General features: G+C 39.8%; 1 protein-coding gene across 1 annotated transcript; it reads left to right on the top strand.

The window, feature by feature from the left end:
- Nucleotides 1-2475: 2475 nt before the first annotated feature.
- OTC (ornithine transcarbamylase) lies at nucleotides 2476-25960 on the top strand (the record flags this gene model as incomplete). Its single annotated transcript, XM_080612661.1, has 9 exons — nucleotides 2476-2604; nucleotides 3088-3169; nucleotides 9335-9422; nucleotides 14481-14634; nucleotides 21622-21744; nucleotides 22402-22455; nucleotides 22558-22707; nucleotides 23804-23941; nucleotides 25901-25960. Exons 1-9 carry the CDS (start codon nucleotides 2485-2487, stop codon nucleotides 25958-25960), a joined length of 969 nt encoding a protein of 322 aa, XP_080468787.1. The 5' UTR covers nucleotides 2476-2484.
- Nucleotides 25961-26450: the final 490 nt, after the last annotated feature.

The raw sequence follows: 26450 nt of genomic DNA, 5'->3' as shown, positions 1-26450 counted from the left end.
AAAACAATTGCAGTAAATCTGGTTTTCCAATAAAGTCATCCAATTTGTTAAGCTCCTCACATAATGTTGTTTGTTATTTTTAGGGTATTTTAGCATTATATCATAATGTTGGCATAAGCTCTCGCCACTGTCTATGAGCATTACAAGTTCAGCACACTGTGGCTGATACCACAGGATAACCTAGTATTTATCAGCCTGTTTTAATGGTCCAAAGTAATTGCTGTCCCTGCTCAGAAAGAGGTAAGCCAGCTGCTTGACCTTGCAATTCTGCCTGTTACATTTTAACTTTGGTATGTTGTCTCATGCTCCTTCTGTGGAATTTATTTGTCCACTTCTGCCCCTCTTTCAGAGGACATGGGCACCAGGGAAGCGGATGCATTTCCTGAAGGTCATAGCAATAAAACAGAATCATCATGGGAACTCAATGGTCAGGAGCAGACCTATAGTCATGCTTTCTGCTATATATCTTTTCTTAGCCATGTCTTGAAAATCTCCAAGGATGGTAATTCCAAATCCTCTCTGGGTACCCAGTTTTACTGCTTCACTATCTGCCAGTGCAGAAATTAGTAGTGGATATTTCTCAGTCTACTTCTCAATAGGGCAAAGACCAATGAACAGACAGGGCTTGGATGTGACTTTCACGAACACATCATGTCTAAGCTAGAGGAAATTTGATTTAATTTCCATGGGTGATTATCAATATTGAGTGCCATACGATTCTGAAGTCCTGAATCTGGCTGGCCGCCAGAATACACTGAATAAACACAGTGCCCATGGCCAGAACTTCTCTTGCGTGGTAAGAGAAGGACCTGAGCATATGGCCATTTTGTTGATTTTTTTTTTACTCTCTTCCCCAGTGTAATCAAGAGATTTCGTACACATTTATAGAAATGTATTGGTGGGGGTGGAACATAGCAAGTGCCTGCTCATCCACAAAGCACTAAGGAGGGAGGGAGAAAGAGCACCAAGATCTGTGCCTCATATCCTGCAATCCCAGAGGGCAGCTTTGCAGTCCACACATAAGCTGTTTCACCATGCCTTGAATAGCTTTATGCATTTGGGTTTATTTGACAGGCAGCATGCAGTCAAGTCATATGCATATCAGAAGGCAAAAGAAGCTACATATAATGTACAGTTTATAATACTATTTCAGGCACTGTTATGGTGCTGATCAATATACTGCATAGTGGCATCATGTGTCTGTCTGACAGTAAAAGTGACTTGAACTAACACAGTCCACCAAGCTGATCCAGCTGGGTCATAGAATCATAGAATGTGATGAAATATAACAAGGGGAAGTGTAGAGTGTTACATCTGGGTAGGAACAACCCCAGGTTCCAGTACAGGTTGGGGAATAACCTATTAGAGAGCAGTGAAGGGGAAAGGGACCTGGAGGTCCTGGTTGATAGGAGGATGACCATGAGCCAGCAATGTGCCCTTGTGGCCAGGAAGGCCAATGGCATCCTGGGGTGTATTAGAAGGGGGGTGGTCAGTAGGTCAAGAGAGGTCCTCCTTCCTCTCAACTCTGCCCTGGTGAGACCGCATCTGGAATATTGTGTCCAGTTCTGGGCCCCGCAGTTCAAGAAGGACAGGGACCTGCTGGAGAGAGTCCAGTGCAGGGCAACTAAGATGATTAAGGGAGTGGAGCATCTCCCTTATGAGGAAAGGCTGAGGGAGCTGGGTCTCTATAGTTTGGAGAAGAGGAGACTGAGGGGTGACCTCATTAATGTTTATAAATATATAAAGGGTGAGTGTCACGAGGATGGAGCCAGGCTCTTCTCGGTGACAACCAATGGTAAGACAAGGGGTAGTGGGCTCAAACTGGAACACAAGAGGTTCCACTTAAACTTGAGAAGAAACTTCTTCTCAGTGAGGGTGACAGAACACTGGAACAGGCTGCCCAGGGAGGTTGTGGAGTCTCCTTCTCTGGAGACATTCAAAACCCGCCTGGACACATTCCTGTGTAACCTTATCTAGGCGTTCCTGCTCCGGCAGGGGGATTGGACTAGATGATCTTTTGAGGTCCCTTCCAATCTCTAACATACTGTGATACTGTGAAATTCTGTGAATCAACTAGATCAGAAAAGACCTTTAAGATCATCAAGTCCAACTGTTACCCCAGGACTGCCAAATCCACCACTAAACCACGTCACTAAGGGCACTTCCAGTGACAGTGATTCCACCACTTCCCTGGGCAGCCTGTTCCAATGCCTGACCACCCTTTTAGTGAAGAAATATTTCCTAATATCCAGTCTAAACCTCCCCTGGTGCAGCTTGAGGCCATTTACTCTTGTCCTATCACTTGTTACTTGTGAGAAGAGACCAGCCACCTCCTTCACTTCAGAAATGAGGTGTTCAAATGAAGGGATTGGGAGACATTTCAGCTTCTTGCTCATTCGCTTTAGCATGAGTACAAGTCAGTATTGAATGACAAAAAGTGTATATTTTTTGCTCTTTTGAGACAGGTATGGGCCACCAGCTCAAATGAATGTTCATCTGAAAGGTCGTGACCTCCTTACTCTGCAGAATTACACAGTAGATGAGCTGAAGTATTTGCTGTGGATGGCCGCAGATTTGAAGCAAAGGATAAAGTGCAAAGGAGAGGTAAAATCCTTTAATTAACTGTAAATCAATTTAAAAAAAATCAAAAAGCCTTCTTGTAAAGTGTTCAGAAATATTCTTTAAATACTTCAGAGGGCTTGGCAAGTGAAAAGGTTAAACAGCCTTGCACAGCTAACTCCCTGTTGTTGGCTAACCCCATCCATTGACACATGGTGTACATGCAGAATTAAATGTAGAGAAATGGAAGACACTTCCCTGCAAGGGATTGGATTAGTATCAGAGTTCTCCTTAATGCTGGTTCAAACTGAGTGCCAAAATGCAATTGCTTTTGCCCCTAGAATTACTTCTTTCCCTTTAACCTTTCCACTGATAATAAGTTCCTTGAAGGGCAGGAAAACATAGCTATGGTTTTAAAAAACCCTCTGTGTAACTTTTCTATGTTGAAATAAAAAATGAAAGAAGTATTTCACACTGTAAAGTGCATATGACTATAAAATTGAAATGCCTTCAATTTTCATGTTTCAGTATTTGCCTTTGATGCAAGGAAAATCTTTGGCCATGATTTTTGAGAAGAGAAGCACAAGAACGAGATTATCTGCAGAAACAGGTACATCCGAGCATTGGCACAGTCAGATTTTATATGAAATGGTATACTGTGAGTATGTACTGAAAACACTGCATAATTTTGTACTTCGCAGTTTCCACACAGGAGAAACCCAAAGTTTGAAAACAAAAATAGGAAAAGAACGGTAGCTAATTTCGTTTCACCTTGCATATTAATGTAACAGGCGCATTGCTTAAGTCACTGAAATTTCACCAAATCATTCCAAAACATGATAGATGAGAAATAATTTAACAGGCAGAAATAAGCATTTCTGGAATAAGCTCCTAGTTGTACTGGCAAGATGTAAATTTCCTAACATCTATTTTTGTAAGCATCACTAATTTAATTCTTTGCAGGCTCTAATAAATACTTTTCTTATGTATTATGCATCACCTTTGTCACATTTCAGAGTATGTAGTGCCTTGATATAAATTAGGGGGGAGAAAAATTAACATGATTACCTACAGGGGAAGATAACTTCATAGAGACTCCAGGGTATTAGCCTAATAGGATCAGGCACTGGAAGATTATTCTTTTAGCATACAGTCCTGTGAACACTGAAACACATACATAGCTTTATTTACATGGTAGTTGTTCTGAAATCAATGGGACCACTGAAAGAAATCATTCATGTGCTTGCATGTTAGCAAGGAATAGCTATGAACTGGTGACACATGAAGGAAGGAAAAGCTTCTCTCATTTTAATTTTTCTCTCATTTTAATTGACCCAGCATCCTTTAGGCTGACTTCTCCCTAGCAAGGGGACAGGGAACTTGTCGAGTATTTGCATTTCTTTACAAGGTGTGAGGGAGAAGATAAAAATAATGGAAGGAAGAAGCAGATCTGTTAACTGCAAGCATTTCTGAATTTGCCTTTGTATCCCCTGGCACAGCCATTTACCTGCTGATCGTGCTCTTTATGTTGCTTTCTGTTTTCTCCAGATAAGTAGGATTTATGAATGGGTTTCTCTTGTTCATTCCCTATGAAGACCACCCCCCTTTTAATTCCAGAGGGTTTAGTTCAGTTTCTAGTTGCCTGCCATAGTGATACATGGGCAAGTAATGACAAATTCTCTGAATCTGTTTATCCCTCATGCTTCTGTCTTCAGAAAGAAGCACAGTTTAGTCCTTGGCTTTTGAAGGCTTATGCAATGGGGAAGCTCAGGAAGGTTCAAATGAATTATCTTAAGGATGGGAGTTAATGCACATAAATTCATTCAAGAGGGATTAAGCTCCAGTGAAATAACCCAAACTTATTTCTGAGCTTCCACAAGGGAGTTTAAAGCAGTTTAAATTCTGTGCATGAACTTCACACCTTCAGTTAATTGGTCGTAAGTCCCCTAAGCCTAAGACTTTGATTCAAAGGCAGACTCAAGTTTTTTGTGTCCATAGAAACTCTATACATTTCAGCTGCTTTTTAAAATACATGACTTCTCCCTTGGAATTTCTAACTCAAAACAAATATGGGACCACATATATTTCTTTTAGCAAAGTAAGCTAATTTAATACCAATTTTCTAATGTCCAGTGAAAGTGGACATTGAAGTGGATTGAAGTGTTTATTTATAAGATATCTGAATCATCTCAAATAGCATTTCCCATCCATTGCACCTTCAGCATCTTGAAAGAGGTCACTTATGGGACAAGGTTCTGGTGATGAGATTAATCTAAACAAACTTTGCAACTCTCAGGAACAATTAAATGAAAATCAATGGGTTTCATTTTGAAGGAGTAGAGACTTGGAAAGCACTGATTACAAAATCTGCTCTGTGCAGTGTGTAAGAGATTGTTATGGGAGGTAGTGTCAAGTGCCATAACAAAGTTCAGGAAGATAATACCCAGTGCTCTCCCCTAATCTAGCTGGCCAATCATTTCATCATAGAAGTTTATCAGGTAGGTCAAGCATGATTCCCCCTTGGTGAAAACATGCTGATTACTCCCAATGATTTTCTTGTCCTAATCTGCCTGGAAGTGGTGTTCAGGATTGGCTGCTCCATTGCCTTTCCAGGAATCAAGGTGAGGCTGACTGACCTGTAATACTCTGGGTCCCCCTTCTTGCCTTCTTGAAGATAGGGGTGACATTTGCTTTTTTCCAGACTTTGAGCACTTCTCCCAGTTGCCAAGATTGATCAAAGAGTATAAAAACATGAATTTGGAATGCACTGTAAGAGAATAGTTGATGTTTGCAGCTTTTCCAACATACTACGCTCCAAACTGTTTATCCTGATGATATTGCAACTGTACTAAATAATGTGCAGATTCTTGTTGTATAATTCATTGCCCCTTTACTCTCTTGAACAGATACAATCTTGTTCTAATACATGTTTCTGAAAACCATACTGTTTTACTATTTCCAAGTGTAAAGGTGTTGTAAGTTTAATGAAGAACTACAAGTAACTTCCATAGGGTATTTGGCAAAGTAAATCCAGTTTGGTGGAGCCTACTAGATTTATTGCTATCACTGGCTATTATATAGGAAAATGTGACATCTTTGCTATTATAGTGGAAAATGTCATCTGTTTGCAGTCAGAATCCCATACCCATTCTGCATAAAATCTTGTGTGCTTTTAGAAAACAAAGGTATTGTACATGGTCATATATTACTTGTAAAATAAACATCCTCAGGCATGGCATAAAGTTGAATGCCCTGGTTTTGTTATAACTTTGGTGTAAAGTGTTCTGATTGTCACTGTTACTCTTAAAATATACAGTTGCAGTTATGTTTTAGTGAACAAGTCATAAACAAATCAAACCATTTCACAGATGCTGAATGCAGAAAATATGTCACAGGATAGAAATGGAGAGGAAGCAATATAGGCAGAAAAGCTCCGTATGCCTTCTTTTGTTGTACAAGAAACTGTAAGTCCTGGCAGGCAGTGAGGAAACTAACAAATTCAGATGCCTTGCAATATAAAAAAGGATCCTTCCTTTGAGTTTGAGAAGATGGCTGTGAATGTCTTCTGGTGAAGGTGGGGTAGCCCCTCTACTGTGTATCCAATGTGTGCAGTGGAGGATTCACTTTGGCCCCACAGTGTAGCAGGGATGGCCTGGAATGAAGATTTGACTTAAGTCTGCCAGCACTTGTGTCCTGTGTGAAAGAGTGGACTCAATAATGTGACTCAATAATGATTCACTTTGGCCCCACAGTGTAGCAGGGATGGCCTGGAATGAAGATTTGACTTAAGTCTGCCAGCACTTGTGTCCTGTGTGAAAGAGTGGACTCAATAATGTGCCACAGCCTGAGACATAAAGCTGTCCTTTTTTGCAAACTAACAGTCGTGAGAAGTATGGTCATGAGATAATAACCTATTCTGGCTCTGCAGTATGAACATTTAATAGTTTGTTGAAGATACCAAATTCATATAAACACTTAGCATGTGGCTTTGGATATGACCAGCTTGTGACAACAGGGAGGATTAGATCTTCCACTTTAACACAGCACTCCAGCATGTGTGTATTTGCTGAATTGGTGCCTGCATATCTTCAAAAGTCATCACATTTTTCTTTCTACCAATAGTCAGATGAAAGAATCTGAAGCAAAGATTCTGTTTCTGCGACTATATACAAAGCTAGAGCACAGAGCTCCTGTATTTCCAGATGGAAAGTTTTGGATGGAAATATGATCCCAGGCCCTGCACAGATGGCCAGTTCAAAAGCAAAAAGCCCAACACATTAAGACTGTGCTATATACACAGGCTCCAGGTGGTGGCTCTGACTGGGCTGCCTGACGTCTGGCAGTTCTGAATAAATGGCCAAATTCCTCTTCTACCTGAGCATCATTTATAGAAAACAGAACATGTCCATGGGAGCCTGCCTGTACTGTGAAACATCTACCAAATATATGTATTTAGAAGCCTAAAATGCAGAACTGTTGTATTGTGTGTAACTTGGGGAGATAAATCACTGAGACAATTGTATATGACTTAAAAAAAACTCACAAGAAGCTGGACGGAAAAAGTTCTGACAAAAAAGATTTCATCCTTGAGGATGAAATCCTTTAAGGATTTCCTCCTTAAAAACTTGCACTGAATAGATAGGCTGTCATGTCTAGGCAACAGTTTGCATACACATTCCCATAAATACAGTGTTTGTTTCTGAGCTGCAGAGAGGAGGTGAAAGTATTTGAGGAAACCTAAACATTTTTCCTGCCTTACTACAAAAAAGGGTCTGAATAACCAGTGAGGGCAAAGCAACCAGCAAACATATAGTGCTTTTCTAACAGCAAAAAGGAATAGAATAAATGATGGTTCATTCTTAAAAGTTTGTTGTGTCTGACTCTGATCTTGTTAAGATTTGGAGCAATCCTTAATGTTGACAAAGGGAAAGTAAAATCATCCCCATTCAATAAAATGGATATACACTGGCTGGATAGAGCAGATTTGCCCTTCAGGTGGGGTCTGGAACATCATCAATTTTAATCTGACTTTAAAGGAAATGGAGGCAGAAAAAAAAGCCAATGATTTGCCAGTATTATTTTTACCTATTGCATTTTGAAGTCTGGAGACTTGCACAACTGATGCCAGTGGAAGACCCCACTTCAACCCTGCTGCCCACATGGAATGGAAGTTAATAAGGGCTGCTCTGTGTCAGGGGCCCAGTTGTGGGGCCCCAGCCTGCCACCTGAACTTAGTTGCTTGGCTTTATCCATGAAAGGTTTCAGTATTCACTCCTGGTTTAATCCTTATTTGAAGAGTAACTGTGGGATCAACTTTTTAATCTTTGACAGACCTGTACAAACCTCATCTTAAAGCTGCAGTACTGGAGATGTCTGCAGTGCCGTCTAATGGCTACAACCACTTCCAAGAGATCGCACTTTGATAGAGGGGTGTGTGTGTCTTTGCTCCTCTGTGCTATATGCAGCCTTTTTCTTCCTGGTAATGAAAAAAGGATGGACTTCCTTCTAGATTTTTGTCGCAATAAAATACTCACTTCCCCACCACATTGTTTCAACAAGGTTGGTTTATCCATACCGAGATTACCTGGAAATTTCTTCCACCATGAGTGCTAGTGACACAGCAAGATCTCCCTGACAATTTCTCTACTAGAAGGGAGTTGTTCTTATGCAGAACATCTTACCCAGTATGCAGAAAATGCCCCACAGGGCTACCTACAGCCCAGTTCAAATCCTACTCTTTGTATGTTCCCAGTTGTAGAACCTCTGTTCAGTGCTAGGTTTATGCTAAGTAATCTGTTACAGTTCATAAAACAGCTCCCCCTCAAGCACCATCCTCCCAGTAGCCACGATGGGCTTTACACTGAGATTCAGTGGATGGAGGCTTTAGACTTAAGCCAGAAAAAAGCAGGGAGACTCAAGTGTTGGTGAAGGAAAAGCTGTCTGTGTCAGCCGGTTGCTTGTGGTGGCTTTCTAGCAGTAGTGCAATGGAAATCAGGCAGGACAGAGCCTGAGAGTTGTCCTTAGCATGTAATTTGTCTTTATCCAAAATACTGTCCAGACACCTTTTAAGTTCCCATGAAGTGTTTTATATTCTTAAATGATGCTCAAGTCTTTCCATGGTTTCCTTTTCAGGACTTAATTCTTCAGACCTTATCCATCCAGTTACTTGGCTCACCTTGTAAATTCCTACCTATTGCAGAGTGGAGGGATGCTGGCAGTGCCTAAGATCTTTCCTTTTCTCTCTGTCACATTATCATTTTTAAGGCACTTGGTCATTTGTGACCAAGCCCAAGTTTGTTACAGTATATAAAAGAACTTCAGATTTTCTATCTGAGTGACAGTACTTGAAGCTTCTTGCAAGGATGTGGGATTACACCGTGACTCAGATGGCCTTTCTAGAATGCTAAGCCCCTTGAAGCAGAAATTCAGCATGATGAATGGATTACCTAGCTCTTAACAGGGACCTACAGTGATGCTTCTGGCAATACGTAGCCTTTCAGCTTGAATGACTGTTCTGATGAACACAGATCAGAACTCATGCCTTAGGATTTCAGCAAAGCATCACATTTGTATGGTTTTATTCCAAAATGCATTTATTTTTGTCTTGTTGTCAGACTTCAAGCGTTTGAAACATCTGGATACCCTGCTGAGTTTTACTTTTATTGCTGTAAATATCTTTTACATGAAAAAGATTTTTTGGATCTTGGCTGTAAATGAGACGTGTTGGTGTTTAATTTAATTTCTTTTTTTTTTTTTTTTTTTGTCCTCCCTGTAGGATTTGCTCTACTTGGAGGACATCCGGCCTTCCTTACAGCACAAGACATACATCTGGGCACTAATGAGAGTCTCACAGATACAGCAAGGTTGGTAAAATATCACTTGATTAATGACTATGCATTTGGTAGTTTGTCAGGCTGAAACCTGTCTTACAGAATTTTGGAAACTAGTGTTTTCATTCTGGATAATGTCAGAAGGCACTCCACATTTCTTAAATTTTTACAGATCAGTTCACAGAATGTGTAGCTCAGTACAGCACCATTACAGCCACTTCAGCTCTCCAAAATGAGAAATATTTTTATCAAATTTGGCATATAGAGTGCTAATGAGAGTGACAGTCACACAAACAGAAACATTTTATGCGCCTCAGTAGTATAGTTCCACTGATGACTGCACATATATTCAAACAAGACTAGAACCTTCTAGTTCTATTGCTCCTCATGGAAGTAGAAGTACAGCTCACTGGCAAATAAAAAAGCAAAATCAAAAAGCAAAGACTTTATTTATCCTAGTTAGGCCAGCTGCTGATGGGTCTTAGCCTATCTGCTGTGACAGGCTGCATTGAAGTCCACTCTCATCCCCCTGTTTCAGCAGCATCAAGACTTTGCAGGCAGCTTATGATTTCATGTGCCCTCTTCCACAGCTGTACCCACTGTCAGGACTGGAGGCTGGGCTATGGCATTGTTCTTCTACAGGGACCCTTGGAAGATCTTATTCATGCCCATTCCCACACGCGTGTAGGGATGGGTAGCTAGCAAACTATCCTCATTGCCATAACAGGGAAGAACTGAGCTCAAGCTTTTTCTCTGGTGGATTCTCTCCAGTGTTGCAGAAAGTAGGCAGAACATAGCACTCCATGTATTAAAGACTCATCCATCTTCATTATTGTGCTGCTTTCTAGGCAGCCCTTTTGCAGCCTGACTCAGTCTCATTGTTGGAAGGTTAGTAGTGTCTGAAAGGTCTTTTTTATTCTTGTGAAAGACATACAGTGTCAAGCTTGTCAGGCACAATTCAAAATATCTAATCAGCCAGATGAGGTTCTATTGCCTCTGCTGTATACTACAGTTTTCACAGTCAGTGGAAGAGGTTGGTTGAGAACTCTGTTGCTGTTCTCCCTGTAGTGAAATCCAAGGAAAACATAAAGAAAAGACCAAACATTTGAACATTTTAAAGTTTCCTTTCTTGCTTTTAACTATTGAAGTGGAACACATATGGGTTTTGACAGTAGAAAGTAAAAATTTCTGTCTCTTGAGGCTTGAAAGTACTTAGCTTTCACTCCCTGCTGGATATATAACTCTGCCAGTATCAATATAAACTGCAGTGATAGTGCTCAGATGTTTCAAAAAAAGTGTGTCCCACTGCCTTGCTTTAGTTACTACAAGTTTAAAAGATTCAAACAGTGTGTAAACTCATGGGCCTACAAAGGGAACAGATTAATCTGAGACTTAACAGCCAAGTCTGAGGTACATGAGGCTACTGTGTCCAGTGGCCACTCTGTCCAGTTCAGCACTGCTCATACACTGCCATGGGATTCAAATACATCCCCTCAAAAGCATTCTTCATACACCATGGGACATACCCACAGTTTAAGCAGGGCAGCTACAGCTTCATTAAAGTGTGCTATTTAAATGCTTCAGAGCATATGCATTCCAGCTACAGCTCTACTGGCATAAGAGATGGAGGATTTTTCAAGTCAGACATACTTAGCTTACTATGTAATAGTGAAGGTGAATGGGAAACATATCAAAGGTAAATCCCCCACAATGATGTAAATAAGTATTATTCACCAAGTGTCTTGCTTTCCATTCTCACTGGATCAGAAACACAGTAAGCTACAAGAAATAAGGCAAGAAGTAGAAGTAAGAAAATCTTCCATCTGGAGGAGTTTCCATTCTGTGGAGGAAGCTCCCACAATTCCACTTCCCATGCAAGCCTTCAGCCCCCTTTTTCTCTGTCACTGCTTGCTTTTCCAGGGCAAGTCCCTTTTTATGACCCTGACCTGGGGATTTTGCTCCTCTGCTAAGACACATCACTCGCCTCTGTGGAGTGAGGGCTCCCCCAAGTCCTTACAGAGCCCCATGTGTTCTGCTTCGCTCCTGCTCTCATTGGCAGAATTATTATTGACTTTGCACAATCAAAAGAACAACCTGAGTGTTAATTCCTTGGCATTTCTTGTGATTGAAGGATAAGATCCCAGCTTAATTAATTCAATTAATGTAAGAATAAAAAAAAAGAATGTCTGTAGTAGGCCCAGAGGGTATTTCAAATATTTACAGCCATGTGTTTAGGGCTCTGAAGGCCTTAGAAGTATCTGAAACTGAAACTTAAAGCAAAAGGGGCATAGATCTATAAAAGTCACAGTTTTCATTAGAATTGCTGCAGGTAAGGGTTGAAAGAATTTCTGCTGTGAAAATACCTTTAGTGATTTATAACCTGCTTATAAATCAGTTCTTCCATGCTTCACAAGACATTTACATTTATGCTGACACAGTAGCAAAAGTTACCGCCCATAAAAGAGCTCTAAGCCTTTCAGTGCTGTTTAGCATGTCTGATATATTACGTGAAATGAAATATAAGTACTGTATGTCTATTTTCCACTATAGAGCAGTCCCACTGTGCACCACTATAGCTCAGGGGCCATAACGTTCAGTGACAGCAGCAAAGAACTCTTAGGATGATTTTACCAGTCCACTGGCATTATTAGGGGATGGATCTCTGCATCTATGGGGAACGGGTTTACTTCTCACTGCTTACTTAGAACACATACACCATATGCTCCGGTAAGACTACGAATGGCAATGAAGTAGTCTTATAAGAAATTAAAACCTGTGTACTTTCACAACAAAACCAAAACTACCTTGGATAGCAATATTCTACTTGAAATACATGCAAATGTCCCATTTTCAAATTCAGAAATCAGCCACACCAAAAAAGAATACTTTTACTTCTGTTTAAGTTTGGATTCCTCAGAGGATACACTTCAGTAAAAATTTCCAGCTTTCCTCTGAAGAAATAAAAGTTATTTTGAAAAGAGAGACATGCAGCATTTTAATACACTTCCAAGCTTCAGAATTTTGAAATTGATAGGATCACAGTTTTGCAAAAAGAATGAAAAGAGAGAAAGACCTTGTAGCTGGTGATAATACAGGAACCTTAAATGAAAAGTTACCCGATGAGCCTGTGTTTACTCCCCCTCACCTTCCAAAACTTCGTCTTTACTAAAGACTGTCATCCAGCCAGGTCTGTTTTCCTATGCAACCCCAGTGTCATACGGTTTCCTTCAAATTGAGTTGATTACAGACTTCTTCATCTCCTGAGACAAGGTTTTTTGTTTTGTTTTGTTTTGTTTTGTTTTGCTTTGCTTTGGTTTGCTTTTTTCCTTCCTGAGTTCAATTTGGTTTTGATTTCAAAAACAATAAACAGTTTCCCAGTTTCCACCTGGGTTTCCTACTGTAAGATATGACATCTAGAAATGCTGGCAGAAGGACTGTCTGGTGTCTTGCCACTAAGTGTCTAATAAGCCTAATATCTGCTTTCAACAGATTAAGAAAGAAAATTCATCAGTTTTCACTAGTTGGTAATTGATTACGACTGAATTTCCTCTGATGGCATATCCTCTAAAGGGACCATCTTCTCTAAATTCATTATCAGTCATGTCAGGTTAGTATCAGTTGTCCTGCCATCCTAAAAAAAAAAAAAAAAAGAAAAGGAGTCTAAGAAAAACGGGCAATTTCCCGGTGGGATTGCCTCTTTTCCTTGACTGGCGGGACTGGCTATGTACTGCTTAGAGTGGGCACCTGTTAGATGGCTATAAAAGGGAGCCATGCATCCCATTCCTGATGAATAGTTCAGAGCAGAACAGATTTTCCACAGTCACATGCTTCAACCTAGAATAAACACTCACTCAGAGAAAAAGAAACTGATGAGCTAAAAAGAAATAATGGCACAAACAGCAGCTGTTCCAATACCTTGCAATCAGTAAATACCTTGTTCAGTTCCTCCTTTTCACTTATTACTGCTATCAGCAGTCTTTTCTTCCAAGAGAGCTCTACAGGGAACCTTGTAACATTTTATTAGAGTTTTGCTTGTGTGAGGAATGTCCAGGGTCAGTAGAAAATATTTGTTACTGACTTCATCAGGAGATTTGTCTGTGTAAAGGCCACAGCATTAACAGCCTCATTTCCACAAGAGAAGATGCCGGAATTCTTCATGGCTAATCAGGAAGACAGATAGATACCACAAGGATTTTGCATACTCTTCTATTCAGTCTCTTCCTTGTTTTGTTTTAAGGTCCTATTAGAAATAACATGAAACCACACAAAATACTACTTCAAAGTCAGGCTTCAGGGCCTGATTAAAACACAGAAATGCAGAGCTCCAATCCATATTTAATTTCTCTAAAGAATTCAGGGCACACTGAGTATACTATGCTAATCTCTCAGTCTTTCACACTTTAGCAAAATGAGGTTAAAGCCAGAGTAGTACAGTGACTCCTGTGTGCCCCTATCCATATCCTGAATCTCAAATTTGGGCATTACTTTAACACTGATACCATGTGTTTCAACACACAGGTTTTTAAGTAGGAGAAAGAACAGGCCAGTGTTATTAGCCTCCTGTGTCTATGTTCATTAAGGTCAGCAAATCATTGAGGTAATCTAAGACATATCTGTGTTTCTAATCCTCACAAAGGTCAGGCTACCATACACAGACACTGTAATAGTCAGTCAATGCTACATTTGCTCTCCGCTAAAAGTCTCAAGAAATCCTATACTTTGTCTCTTCTGAAGCTACCAAATTCTTCAAATGTTACAGTGTCACACAATTGCTTATCTTAGTTTGGATACCTTAATATTTATTGATGTTCTGTCTGTAGCTGCAATCAAACACTAAAGAGAAAACATAAAATACAGTGGCAGTTTTCATTTAGTTACTGTAGTTTGTTAATAAGTAGACCTGCTTCCTTATTAGAAGTTTATTAAATGTCTGCATTTAAGTTTGTTATGCAGACGTGATAAATTATTCAGATAGCTGAAAAAAACATGCTTCATTGCCACTTCTCATTAATATTGATGAGTTTCACACTGAAGAGTGCAGCAGGGCTGTACTTACTATGTTTGACTTGGGTATTTTCTGCCCTCCTCCAGGGTGCTTTCCAGCATGACAAATGCAATCTTGGCTCGAGTTCATAAGCATAATGATCTGCACCTAATGACGAAACAAGCCACTATACCAATAATCAATGGATTGTCCGAATTACACCATCCTCTCCAGATTTTAGCCGATTACCTAACTCTTCAGGTAACAACATAATCCCTCTTTAATAACAATTTTCTTTTTCTCCAAGTCTTGGTAAGTATTTGGGGAAGTCAGGTTCAGAAGCATTTATTCCTAGGGGTTTTTTTAAGTGGTAGTTATATGGTACTTGTTATTTGAAGAGATATTGATCCAGCAATATAATTAAGGAACTCTTTTATTTAAAACAGCTACCTAGTCCTATCAGCTGTAGTGGGACTGAAGTTTAACATAAAATTAAGTACTTCATTGGAATTAGGCTACAATTCAGAAAATGGGCAAGGAGCTTTACATATTACATAAAAGTCAGATGTTGGCTCAGCCAAAGCCAGTGGAAGATTTTCCACTGACTTAAAAAAAAAAATCAGTGGTTCACTCTTGATTCCTCCCTAACCTCTGAATAGTTTAAAAGGAATCACTATCCTGTATTAGGAAATTGGCTACAGAAATTTGTTTCTAAAAGCCACTTAATGCTACCAGTGCAAACACCTAAAGTTCAGGCACTTAAACCTATTTAAACTTTGCTCACATCAAGTAATAGTTAAAAAAAAGATCATATTTTGCAGTTTAATCTAATGCAATAGTTGATTTGACAGCAGGATAATGTTTCACACATAAAATACCAGATGTTTATCTGTGAACAAAAGGACTATGCTGTTTTACAATCAATTGAGGAACCGGCTTATAAAAAAAAGATTATTATACTGCAGTGCTGGTTGACAACTATGATGAACTCCTCTGACCTTGTTTACTTTCTGAATGAATAAAAATCATGCTGCTTGAAAAAGGGAGGGCAGAACAATTTCCTGATCTATTCAGCTGTGTTTCTCTGCTGTTGAAGACTTTGATAAGTGACATTCAGTATGTGAAAAAGATCTAGTGAGAGTAATAATAAATTACCCATGCCTTAACTTTTAAATACTGGAAGACTCATGTGTTTAGTGAAAATTGCTTTTTCCTTACTTGGATTAGTATTTTTTGTAAATTTTTCAATACTTGAAGTGAAGAGACCAGCAAAAACTGGTGAACTTGAGACTAAAATGCTCCACATACCCCAGGATAAGGTTCATTTGTGAGATCACATTGTGTCAGCCTTAATGAACTGTTCAAATTACATAAGACAGTATGCTGTAATGAGAACATCATCAATCTTTATATGTCAGAAGTTCATTTAAACACCGTGTGCAACTGTAAACCAGGTGAATCTTATAGTAGTGTTATATAGAGGCTTCTGTCTTGCAAACAGCTTATTAGCATTTTTTCACTTGTGAATAACAAGCTTCAGGAATAATCTGTGACTCAGCCTATACAGCTATTGATATCTCTGTCCCTAAACCTGGTTTTATCCAGGTCACTGACCACAGTATTGTAGTTCAGAGTGCTGTTGCCCTGTTCTCAGTCTCCAGGCAATGAAGAGAGACCACTGAGCATCAAACCCATGCTCTAGAGGTGCATCTCTTTCTCCATTGATACTAGGGGGAAACCTATGAAGATGAGCAGAATCAGTGCATGCCCTGTTGATCACTCTGCTCCTCCTCCGTTGTGTCCTTGTACAGGGCAGCCATCTCCAAGTGAACATGAGCCCACAGGCTGGACTTTTCTTTGGTTTGAATGCCTTGGGCAGCAGCAACAGCAGATGGGTGTTCTTGTTGCATCAAGCAACAAGATGAGGAGGAGGACAAATGGGGAGGACATCTTTGGAATAAGTGTCGCTGCCCACTTTACATTATGAGGAAACACAACCACATCACTGTGTGCTCAAACAAAAGAAACGTTTGATGTGCAGATGTATCATTACCAAGTGAGCACTCACAGAGATCTCAAGGAATGGCTCAGCTTTTGGACAGTCATGGAAGCTTTTTAAAATTTATAGCACTTTCCCAGTCAGTCTAATAAGCAGAGCTCTGTTTCCTCCAGCTGTGTCCAACTCTCTCCTAGTCTTTCCAGCATGTTCCTCAGCTCAGAATTTGCCAGGAGGTCTTAGAGGGCAGCTGGGTGGCTGCCACTTCACCAAGGGCACACTGCACCACCGGTTTCTGACCCACTATCCATTCTTGGTTTCTCACCCAGGAGAGAGGATCAGGCAGTGGGGAGCTCTCAGCTCCCTTCGGTGCACTGTGGATGTTGGCACTGCTTGTTCTTTCCTTTTCTGACCTGCCCGTCTGCTGCCTTTTTTCCTCTGTGCACTGTATGTACACTGATGTGGAGAAGACTGGTCTTAAACCTGTAGCATGTAATAAAATGGCATTTTAATCATATAATAAACTTTAAAAGGTCACAGAAGTAGGAATAACACTTAAAGAAGTGTGAGCCACAGGGTCTAGTTGTTACTTAACACAATCAAACTTCTCATGAGATTTTCAGCAGGGTAAAAAGATGTTACTCAAGAACTGCCTGCAGTAAGATTAATATGGGGATGTTGAATAGTAGCTCTGATTCTCTAAATTAATTGAATGTTCATATATAACATTTGCACTGCCTTTCTGCTGTGCAAAGACAATATATTCGGCTCATACACACATGCAAAATACAATAGTGGCACAGACTGCTAGCCTTATATTTAAATATAACTACAGATTATGCACAGCTTATTTATCTTTAAAAATGTCTCTTCCTTATCTCTGTAAATATTTTCCTGCCTGTATTTGCTCCTTCCTGCTGTCAGTATATAACTAAAATGTACTTTCTTTTCTCTCTTTTTTTTCCCTCCTGCTGCATTGCCAGTGGAGGACTGCATGCACTCTGGCCCTCTTCATGCTTAGCACATTTGTATTCTTCCATTTTCTAAATCCTATTCATTTTATCACATCTTCTTGAATCCTCTTCAATCATCTTCTCTTTGATCTGAAACTGCCTAATTTTCTGGTTTATTTTGTTAAAATGTATTCTTGCTTGTGGCTTCTGATTCCCTTTTCACAGGTGCTTTTTAGTGTGGTTATTTTATTATAGTCTCTTGCATTTCCCAAACAATGTGGCTGGTTTATTTTCAGGGTTATCAGTTCTCGTTCTGTGTTCAGGCTGTTCTTGTCAGATCAGAAAGTGCGCTTTGTCATGAATAATGGGGAGGGATTCTTCAGGTTCACCATCCTCTTGCCCAGTGCCTTCTTCCTGAGCACCTTGGAGCCCCCCACATGTTTCACATCTAAGCTGGCTCTGCCCTTTAATACTGTGGTCAGGATTAATGCCCTGTGTTATGCTAAGAGGGATGTAGCATATGTGCTACCCTCTTTCTTAAAAGTTGTGTTGATCTGAGTTTGCTCTTGATTTATAACCCACTAGAAACGGTTGTAAGCATTATGCAACATGATTTTGAGGGTTTGGGGATTTGGCCTTTAGAGACCATGAGTGCTGGTACTGTGCAGATGCAGAGCCACTTCTCTGTGCTGAGGGCATGTAACAGCCCCTTGCTGAGCCCACCCAGTACCTCTCAGTTTCCTGGGCAGAAGCTGTGGCTCACAGCTTCTGCTATGTGAAGCTTGGCTGGAGGGCAGCATCACATAATTTGTATTCCAGGGACAAGCTGGAAACTGACATTGATTCAATTGATAGTAACGTCATTGGCCACATCAGCTAACTTGTAGTTGACTGCAAGATGGCCAGACTGGTAATTAGAGCAGATCCATATGCCACTAGCTTTTTATGTCACTGGTCTGATGGGAAATGTCTTTTTCCGAAAGAAGTGATTGGCATAAGAAATACATCAGTGATTCCTTTTTAAGTAGTGTAACTAACTACAGTGTTGCCCAGCTTGAAGAGGGCTGCCATATACCTCACCTTCTCTTCAGTCTGTCACCCAAAGAGCTCAAATTTTTATAGTCTTCAGATTCACCATCACCACCACTATCATCATCGTCGTCATCATCATCATCATTACTGTGACAATTAGAAATCCCAACTAAGATCTGGTCTGATCCTCTGGGATATACTGTTTCAATAAACAAGACAAAAAACAGTGTGGGAGTAAGAAAGATAAATGGACCAGCATCTGCCTTTAGCTCAGTTTGGTTTGAGAGTCAGTAGATCCAAGTTTGCCCAGTTTCTGATTTACTGGATTGCACTGTCTCCCAAAGGGCTAACGCTGTGACTAGTCCCTGCTTGCCATTTTAAATTTTGACAGATTATTGATTCAGTGTTCAGAAGCTTGTTTTAATTGAGGGCTGTTATGACTGTTGTGGTCAAACATTTCAGAAGTAATCTATAATGGTGTCAGAGTTTCAGCCTATCGGGAAGTAAGTCCAGGCAGAGGCAGACACGAATATCCCTAATTAGCTAAACCAGTCTTTTCTGAACATACAACAGTGCTAAATCACTGAGCATGTTTATTATTTCCAGGGTTTGATACACTGATACACTGCAACCACAGCTAAGAACAGAATGAAGCATTGTAAAAACAGCATGAGGGTGAGAAAGTTGACTGTAAAAGTGACATTAATTATTTAGCAGGGATTTTTCATTACAATAGCAAAGCCAAGTCTTTTGGCACTACAGCAGCAACCAATCGTTTGCCAAAGAGGCTATTCATCAGGGAGAAGGGCTCTAGACTTTCTAAATATGTTATTTTTTTGTATGGCTTTACTAGGAGAATAAATATTTTGAAGGCAGGTACCAAGTGTAAAGAGAAACTGAAGAACACCCAAGCAGGTAAAAAGCCTATATCAATATAATAGAGTTTGGAAAAAACTGGGGAGGGATGTAAAGGGAAAAGTAGCTTCAGAAGCTCATGTGATCAGCATGTATTGTAAAGGTTCAGGTTTAGCCTAAAGTGTTAATTCGTGGCAAAACACCTTTAGCAGGATTTTCTCTATGCCATTGTATAAGCACATATTATAAAACAAACAAAAAATAAATAATTATCTCATTTACCATAGTTTTCGCATTGCCTCAAAGCTTTCTGGTTGTGACCGACACAATTATCTCATCTTTCTTGGAAGCTCAGGATGTATGTGTGTAAGCAGTGCAGTCACAGCCATGGTAAGCTGGCTTTAGATGAAGAGGTTTGAGATACAGCAGCGTATCAGTGACAACATAAAGCTTAGCACAGGATACAAAATAGGCTCCACTAGCACACACACAGCTTGATTCTGCCTTGTCTATGACTTCTTCCATTAGCTAAATGTCTTCATTAAGGTTAGCTCAGCTATGTCCACTCTATACAGTAGTCACTGCAGATGTGGCTTTGCAATTTGCAGTGCACATTGAGGGTCATTATACAGACATCTCCAGTACTTCATATTTTATCTGTAACAGCTAGTAGCTTGGTAACAGAGAAAAGTATTTAGTATGCACTGTGCTTCTTTTAATGCAGAGTAGCAGCTGATAATAAGGTGGAAGTTATTTAACATAGCAGTATATTTGTGACTCACTAGTGAGTGCTTTGAGCATTAAGGCTACAATGCCTATTTTTAAACAGTAAGATCAAAAGATCTCAGGCTGTCTCATTTGCTCCTGGCTGTGGGTTCATGTCTCAGCTATCACTAAGCCCTAGCTGGAAACAAACCCTTAAATAAATGCTTTAGTTTGGCCTTCTCTTAGAAGTACCACTGCTAGGAGATGTGGAACGACTTTGAAAGATTCTTAAGAGACCTGCAGAATGGTTTCACTGAAATAACTTCCATGTCAGCAAAGTTCTGATTTGCTCTCCTGTAAATACCCTTGCATCCAACCTCTGCCAATAAGACTGCTGCTAACAAACATCAACTGAAAAAGCGATAGTTTTGCAATACCCTAGTTTTAGCCCTTAAACCGTAGGCAGCCTCAGACTCCATTAGTTTTAGATTTCAATGGCATTTTAATGCCATTCAATATTTCGAATGCTACTATTTTTGACTCAATATTGTGGTCATTGGCAGAAATGCCATTAACTTTGTTCTGGAACAACTTCATAACTATTTGTTTAGAAGAAGCTGCTGCCAGGAGAGAAGGGGGTAGTCCCAACCCTTTCCCTATTCAGTCTTTTGGCATCTTTGCTATGGCTGCCTGCAAAGTTGCCAGTTAGTACAGCTCTCCAGTGTGGATGCTTATCCTCTCTGACAAGCACTGAACTGTGTCACACAAAGTGCTGAAACACTGTCTGGCTTCCAGCTACTACATTGCAACTGTAGCATGGCCCAGTTTTGAGCTAAGAATAAAAGACTCTCCATCATGTCTTTAGTCTTTTGAGTCATGAGGTGGAGTTGTACAGAGCAGGCATATAGAAGCATTTGGTTATGTCTTTACAAACTTTCTGGTATAAACTTAAGTACCTATAACCATGCATATTCAAAACAATATGGCTAAAAAGGCCATTTTTCCTGTTTTGGAAATATGAAAATCATATTACTGTTGTTCCTCCTTAGACCTTATCTGCTGGGAGCTGAGGGCCAGAGTAGCCATACATGTACAGGCTGTAAGTGCCAGAGGGCAAAGCTACAGTTAATGCTGAAATGCTGTTTCAAGTTCATACAATCCACACTTTAAAAAATCACTCTTTGGCTGTACAAGGCAGAGCAAACCGTGAGCCCATGAGCTGCACAGCTGCTTTCAAAGTATTGCTCTTTGCTGTCCTGTACAGCTGTGACAGTTAAAATGCACTCCAAGGCCATCCTCAATAGGGATAATTTCACAATTTGGGGGAAAGCTGGAATGACTGCTATGCTAGGTGTCAGCATTGCCTCTAAATAAAGAATTTCTACCATTCAGTAATATTTATGGGCACCAACCCACAGCTGTACAGCTTACAGCATTACTGTGCCTCAGCCTCAGCTTCCCCGTATGTCATACATGTCAACGTGTCCTTCAGGGGAGAAAGCTGCAGTACTTGGCCCTTCATAGGAGGTTTTTTCCTCTCTGGCCATCTTGTAGCTGCAGTAAGTTTACATTAAAAGTATGGTTCCATGCAGCTAGCATTTGAAGGTAGCCAGCCTTCTTTGCAGCAGACCCGTCTGGTCAACACCTCCTACCTAGGGCATCAGCTTCCTAGAACATAACCCGAGGGCTGTCTGATTCATTTGGCAGGAGCACTATGGTGGGCTGAATGGGCTCACTATCACCTGGATTGGGGATGGAAACAACGTTCTCCACTCCATCATGACAAGCGCTGCGAAGCTGGGAATTCACCTGCGTATTGCAACTCCCAAGGTAGGAAAGCCATGCACATGGAGTAAAGAAGGCAAACTGCCCATTCTTGTCTCAGCCATTTGGACAGTTACCAAGGGCCTCAGCCAGTGTTGTTTGCATGTATCTTGCATGCCAGCTTTCAGAACCAAGGTTCAGAATCCTTATTCAGTTATCTTGATGCAAAGCAGAAGTAATTCTACTGAGTCCAACTTCAGAAGGGCTGAGGGGAATTCGTGACTGCAGTATAAATCATGGAAGATTATAATTCCACTTGTGAAAGTGTTACAAAGTCATCCAATGCCCACTCTACCCCCAAAACACTGCAAAAATTGTTTCATATTTTTGGAAGTGTTGCATCTTGGTTGGTTCACAGTGATGATGCTGCATTGTAGTATGATATAAAAAATAAAGCAAAAAGTTTAGGTTAAAAAAAACTCCTATGTATAGTAATTTCATTCTGTAACTGTTCGAACTTTTTTTTCTTACCTTATCAGAACATCTTCCACCAGTTTATCTCCAAAATAAACTTTCAACAAAATCAACATAATTTCCTCAAGTTTTACCACTCTGAAAGACATTCTTTTTCCCATGGCAAGTGGTTCAATCAGTATTTTTCTAACCAGTGTTAATAATCAATTAAATCTTGTATGTGATATTACCTATCACCTTTTTTGGCAGGGCTTTGAACCAGACCTCAAGATAACTAAAATAACTGAGCAGTTCTCCAGTGAGGTAGGAACCTAAGAAAAAGGCCAGTAGAGTAGTTTGAATAGAGTTTATTTTTGTTATAAACAAAGTCGACATTTCTTGTCTTCCATATTTTATTCACATTAGTATGGTACCAAGTTACTCCTCACAACAGATCCTTTGGAGGCTGCAGACGGTGCCAATGTCTTAGTTACAGACACATGGATAAGTATGGGACAAGAAGAGGAAAAAAAAGAAAGACTAAAGGCATTTCAAGGTTATCAGATTACAATGCAGGTAAAAATTGAGATTTAGTTTTGTGGTTTAGTTTTGTTGATGCTTTTACAGTTTGCATTTTTGAGAATCAAAATCAGCAAAGCATGGGTTTGGTATTTTTTTTTGAGTTGGGGCTATGGAATGACCACATGCAAACCTCCATCCAGCTTGAAAAACTCACAAAAGTAACAAAGTTTGAGTCATCTCATACACTTCACGTGGCTTGGCCTCTTGCAGAGCTTTCCAATGAGGCCTAACTCCAGAACATGTGCAGGAGAGCTAATCCTTTACTTCTTTATGACCTAAAAGCTATTTCTAACTTTGCATTTCCTCTTTGATACCAGACATGATCCTTTGTGTTTTATTTAGAATGAACAGCTCACAGATAAATTCTTAAATGCCTGGACAGCATTTGGGGCAATTTTGTTTATATCTGTCGATGAATAAAGCATCAAATATATGTCTTTAAAATCATCCAGTTGAAATGCTTATCAGCACAAAATCAGTTAGAGGGTACACAGAGTCATAAACTGTTAATTGTGTAAGATAAAAAGGACATCTTCCTTGCTGATAGAATTACTGGTTTTATTGACTGTATTTTAACACAAATTCACAAAACACTATTGATGGCTATTGATGTCTCTGAACTGGCCTAAAATGCTTTAATTCGTTGTTCACTGGTATTAGATCAATATATTATGAGTGACAACATAAAAAGAAAAAAAATATAGCCTTTTAAATCATGGTTTATTATGTTCTTGTTGCAATTATTGATAGATTATATTAGTGTGTGGCATTCAAATACAGATTGCAATTTATTGATCCACTAGGTCCCTGGAGTTTTACTCCCCTACTAAAGCCAGAAGAAAAGGAGTAAATATCTAACTTCCGTGAAGTCAGCACTGACCTCTTACTGACTTTCATGGGGATATTCCCATCTTTTTCACAAATGAGGAATTCTTTTACAGTCAGTGGAATCCTTCTGAGTTCATCAGACAAGTAACCAAAGTGGGAGCTAATATAGAATTTTTTAACCTTTTTACTAGTTAAAGGTTTTATTTATTTCCTCACATGTTTTTATTTATGTATTTATTTTTATATGCTTTTTGATCTACAGACTGCAAAATGTGCTGCTTCCAACTGGACTTTTTTACATTGTTTACCCAGAAAACCTGAAGAAGTTGATGATGAAGTATTTTATTCTCCACGGTCATTGGTTTTCCAGGAGGCTGAAAACAGAAAATGGACAATTATGGTAAAGAAAGAGGATAGCAGTAGTTAGAAGCTAGGGTCAGCTTCTGTTTTACCTTACACTACAGGTTTGATTCAGCTTATTTCCTCAATAAATAGTGAATATTAATACATATACTTCAAATGCACCCCATAACACATTGCAATTTTGACTACAGGCAAGATACATACATAGCACAAATGTATTTTGATCTTAGCTATTGTTTGACCCATTTTTTATCACTAAGTGAAATCTACAGTATAAACTTTAATTTTTTGGTATTTAAATCACTGAGTTTACTCTAATGATTAACTCAGCTCCTCAATTTTAATACATGTCAAATGCTGGGGCCCCAGGGGCTGGTGTTAGAAACTCCAGTTTCCCAAACACTTAAAGCTTCTGCAGTTTTCTCTCAGGAAAAGCTGCTACTGACACCAATGGGAACCTTCCCTGAGAAAGCGATGCAAGAACAAAGCTTTAAAGGGCCTTGAAAAGTTATGGTGTGGGTAATACTGTGTGATCCATGGGAACCATGAGAGGACATTGGCATTTAACATAAACCATAGCTCCTGTCTCAGCATTCCTAGAATTTCAGAAAATTACTGCCAAATCTCAGTAGCCTGTTATTTCTTGTTGGCTTTAGAGCCATCGTGTTGACAAAAGCTAGTGAAAACTTTCAGAGGTGAAAAAAACCCCACCAGAAATGGCGTTGTCATAACTCTCAGATAAACTCTAGGTGTGCTCTTAGCGAATAAGTGGTTGAGTATGGTATCTACTAAACCCCCAGATTTTGCATGGTCAAATGGATTAAGAAATCTGTGTTAAATTCATAGTTTTAGTCTTAGAATTCAAAAAAGTGATAACATTTTTTATTTTAAATTTTCAATTTTTCTAATTGCCCTAAATATTTTTTTGAAAAGAAAATAAACCCTTTACTTTTTTTCCAGCACATTTTTTTTAGGGTGAGAAAAATGTCATATTTGTGTTTTATCAAGCTATAAAAATAATGAATGCCTGGATTTTGTGTATCTGTTACTTTCTATCACTTTCAGCTCAGGCACCAAACTGGAACATGAATTATTTGCTCAGCTGTAGTCTCAAACAGGGCCGAGCGCAGGTATGCGTGTAGCAGCAAGAGGCTGCACAGCTGGATATTCAGTCCCCACTGTGTGACTGGGACTTCCTTTCACACTGAGCAGTGCTGAAGGGAAAGGCAACAAGATCACAACCCCTGAACCTTTGTAAATCCAGTTCTGGACCAAAATAACAGTTTGCAGTCAGATATCACTGTGAAATCACAACAGTGTGAACCTGGTAGTACCTTGTCAAAAGCAAGCATGAGGCTTGTGTATACAGGTGTGGGAAGGCCCGCAGAGCTGCTGCAATACCATGTGTTATTTAGCTGACATTCCAAATATTCTCATTTCACAGCCATACCTTTTTGTTGTAGTACTAGAGGAGGGCAGGAGGGGTAGATGGCACACTATTAACCTCAGTGAGGATTTTCCATGTTATAACTCAGAAAGTATAGCTAAACTGGGATAAATTTCAAAGTCCTTGTTCTAGTATGGCTCTCATAGATGCTAACGGGAGTTCTGCTGAAATCCACAGGCAAGCCCACATGCTCTTTGGGCTCCTATGGAGTTTTCTAGCAGCAGCAAAGGATGGCATATAGCACACCAAAAAAAAGGCCTCAGTGTTTGATCTAAATGCTTTGTCTGAATTTGTCGCAGGCTGTGCATTAATATATTTTGTCTACACTAAAAAAACCTATCAGCTCCAATACAGAACATCATAACTGATTTTTAGCTCTTTCCTGATTCATCATCAGAAATTCTAGCAAATAAATCAAAGTGGGCAGTTTTTGTCAGGACAATAATTTTCAACACAAGGCTTTAGAGCAGGCAAATATTTCCCCCTTATTTATTATTATGGAGTATCTGTTTCCAATGTGATTGGATTTTTTCTTTTCTTCTCCTCTAGGCTGTCATGGTTTCCCTGCTGACAGATTACTCACCACAGCTACAAAAGCCTACGTTTTGATGCTTGGATTCCTGCCAAGAGACAAAATTCCTCATCGGCAGAATACTCTGGTCTGCAAATACATCGATCTTCTTCAGAAAGGATCAAAGCAATGAATGCTTCTTTAATAAAAAAGTACAGTTAGCTGTATAATATTGCATTACATCCATGACAATGTTCAAGACAATAAATACCATTGCAAAAGCTGCTTTTCATTTCAGTGTTCCAGGCTGGCTATCCTTTCTACTGGTCAGCATCACAGAAAATGTTCCAAGGGTGTACTTTGACGATTGGCTTTACCAGCATCAGAGACATAGCATAGTCGACACCTAGCTGTGTTGGAACTCATATAGTGTAATATGACAGACATAAACTTCTCCCTAACCCTGTGCATTTAATTTCTGAACTCGGGAAGTCTGTGCAGAGAAGCAGTGCTTTAGTTTCCCTTGGTTTCCCACACTTCTGGGCACCCTGGCTCCTGTTTCTGTCCTCCAGCCAACCGCCCGTTCCT

Source organism: Psittacula echo (genome assembly GCF_963264785.1).
Source record: "Psittacula echo genome assembly, chromosome: 3".
Lineage (NCBI taxonomy): Eukaryota > Metazoa > Chordata > Aves > Psittaciformes > Psittacidae > Psittacula > Psittacula echo.
Note: the sequence above shows the minus strand (reverse complement) of the source record. Positions and strands in the feature narration are given on the sequence as shown.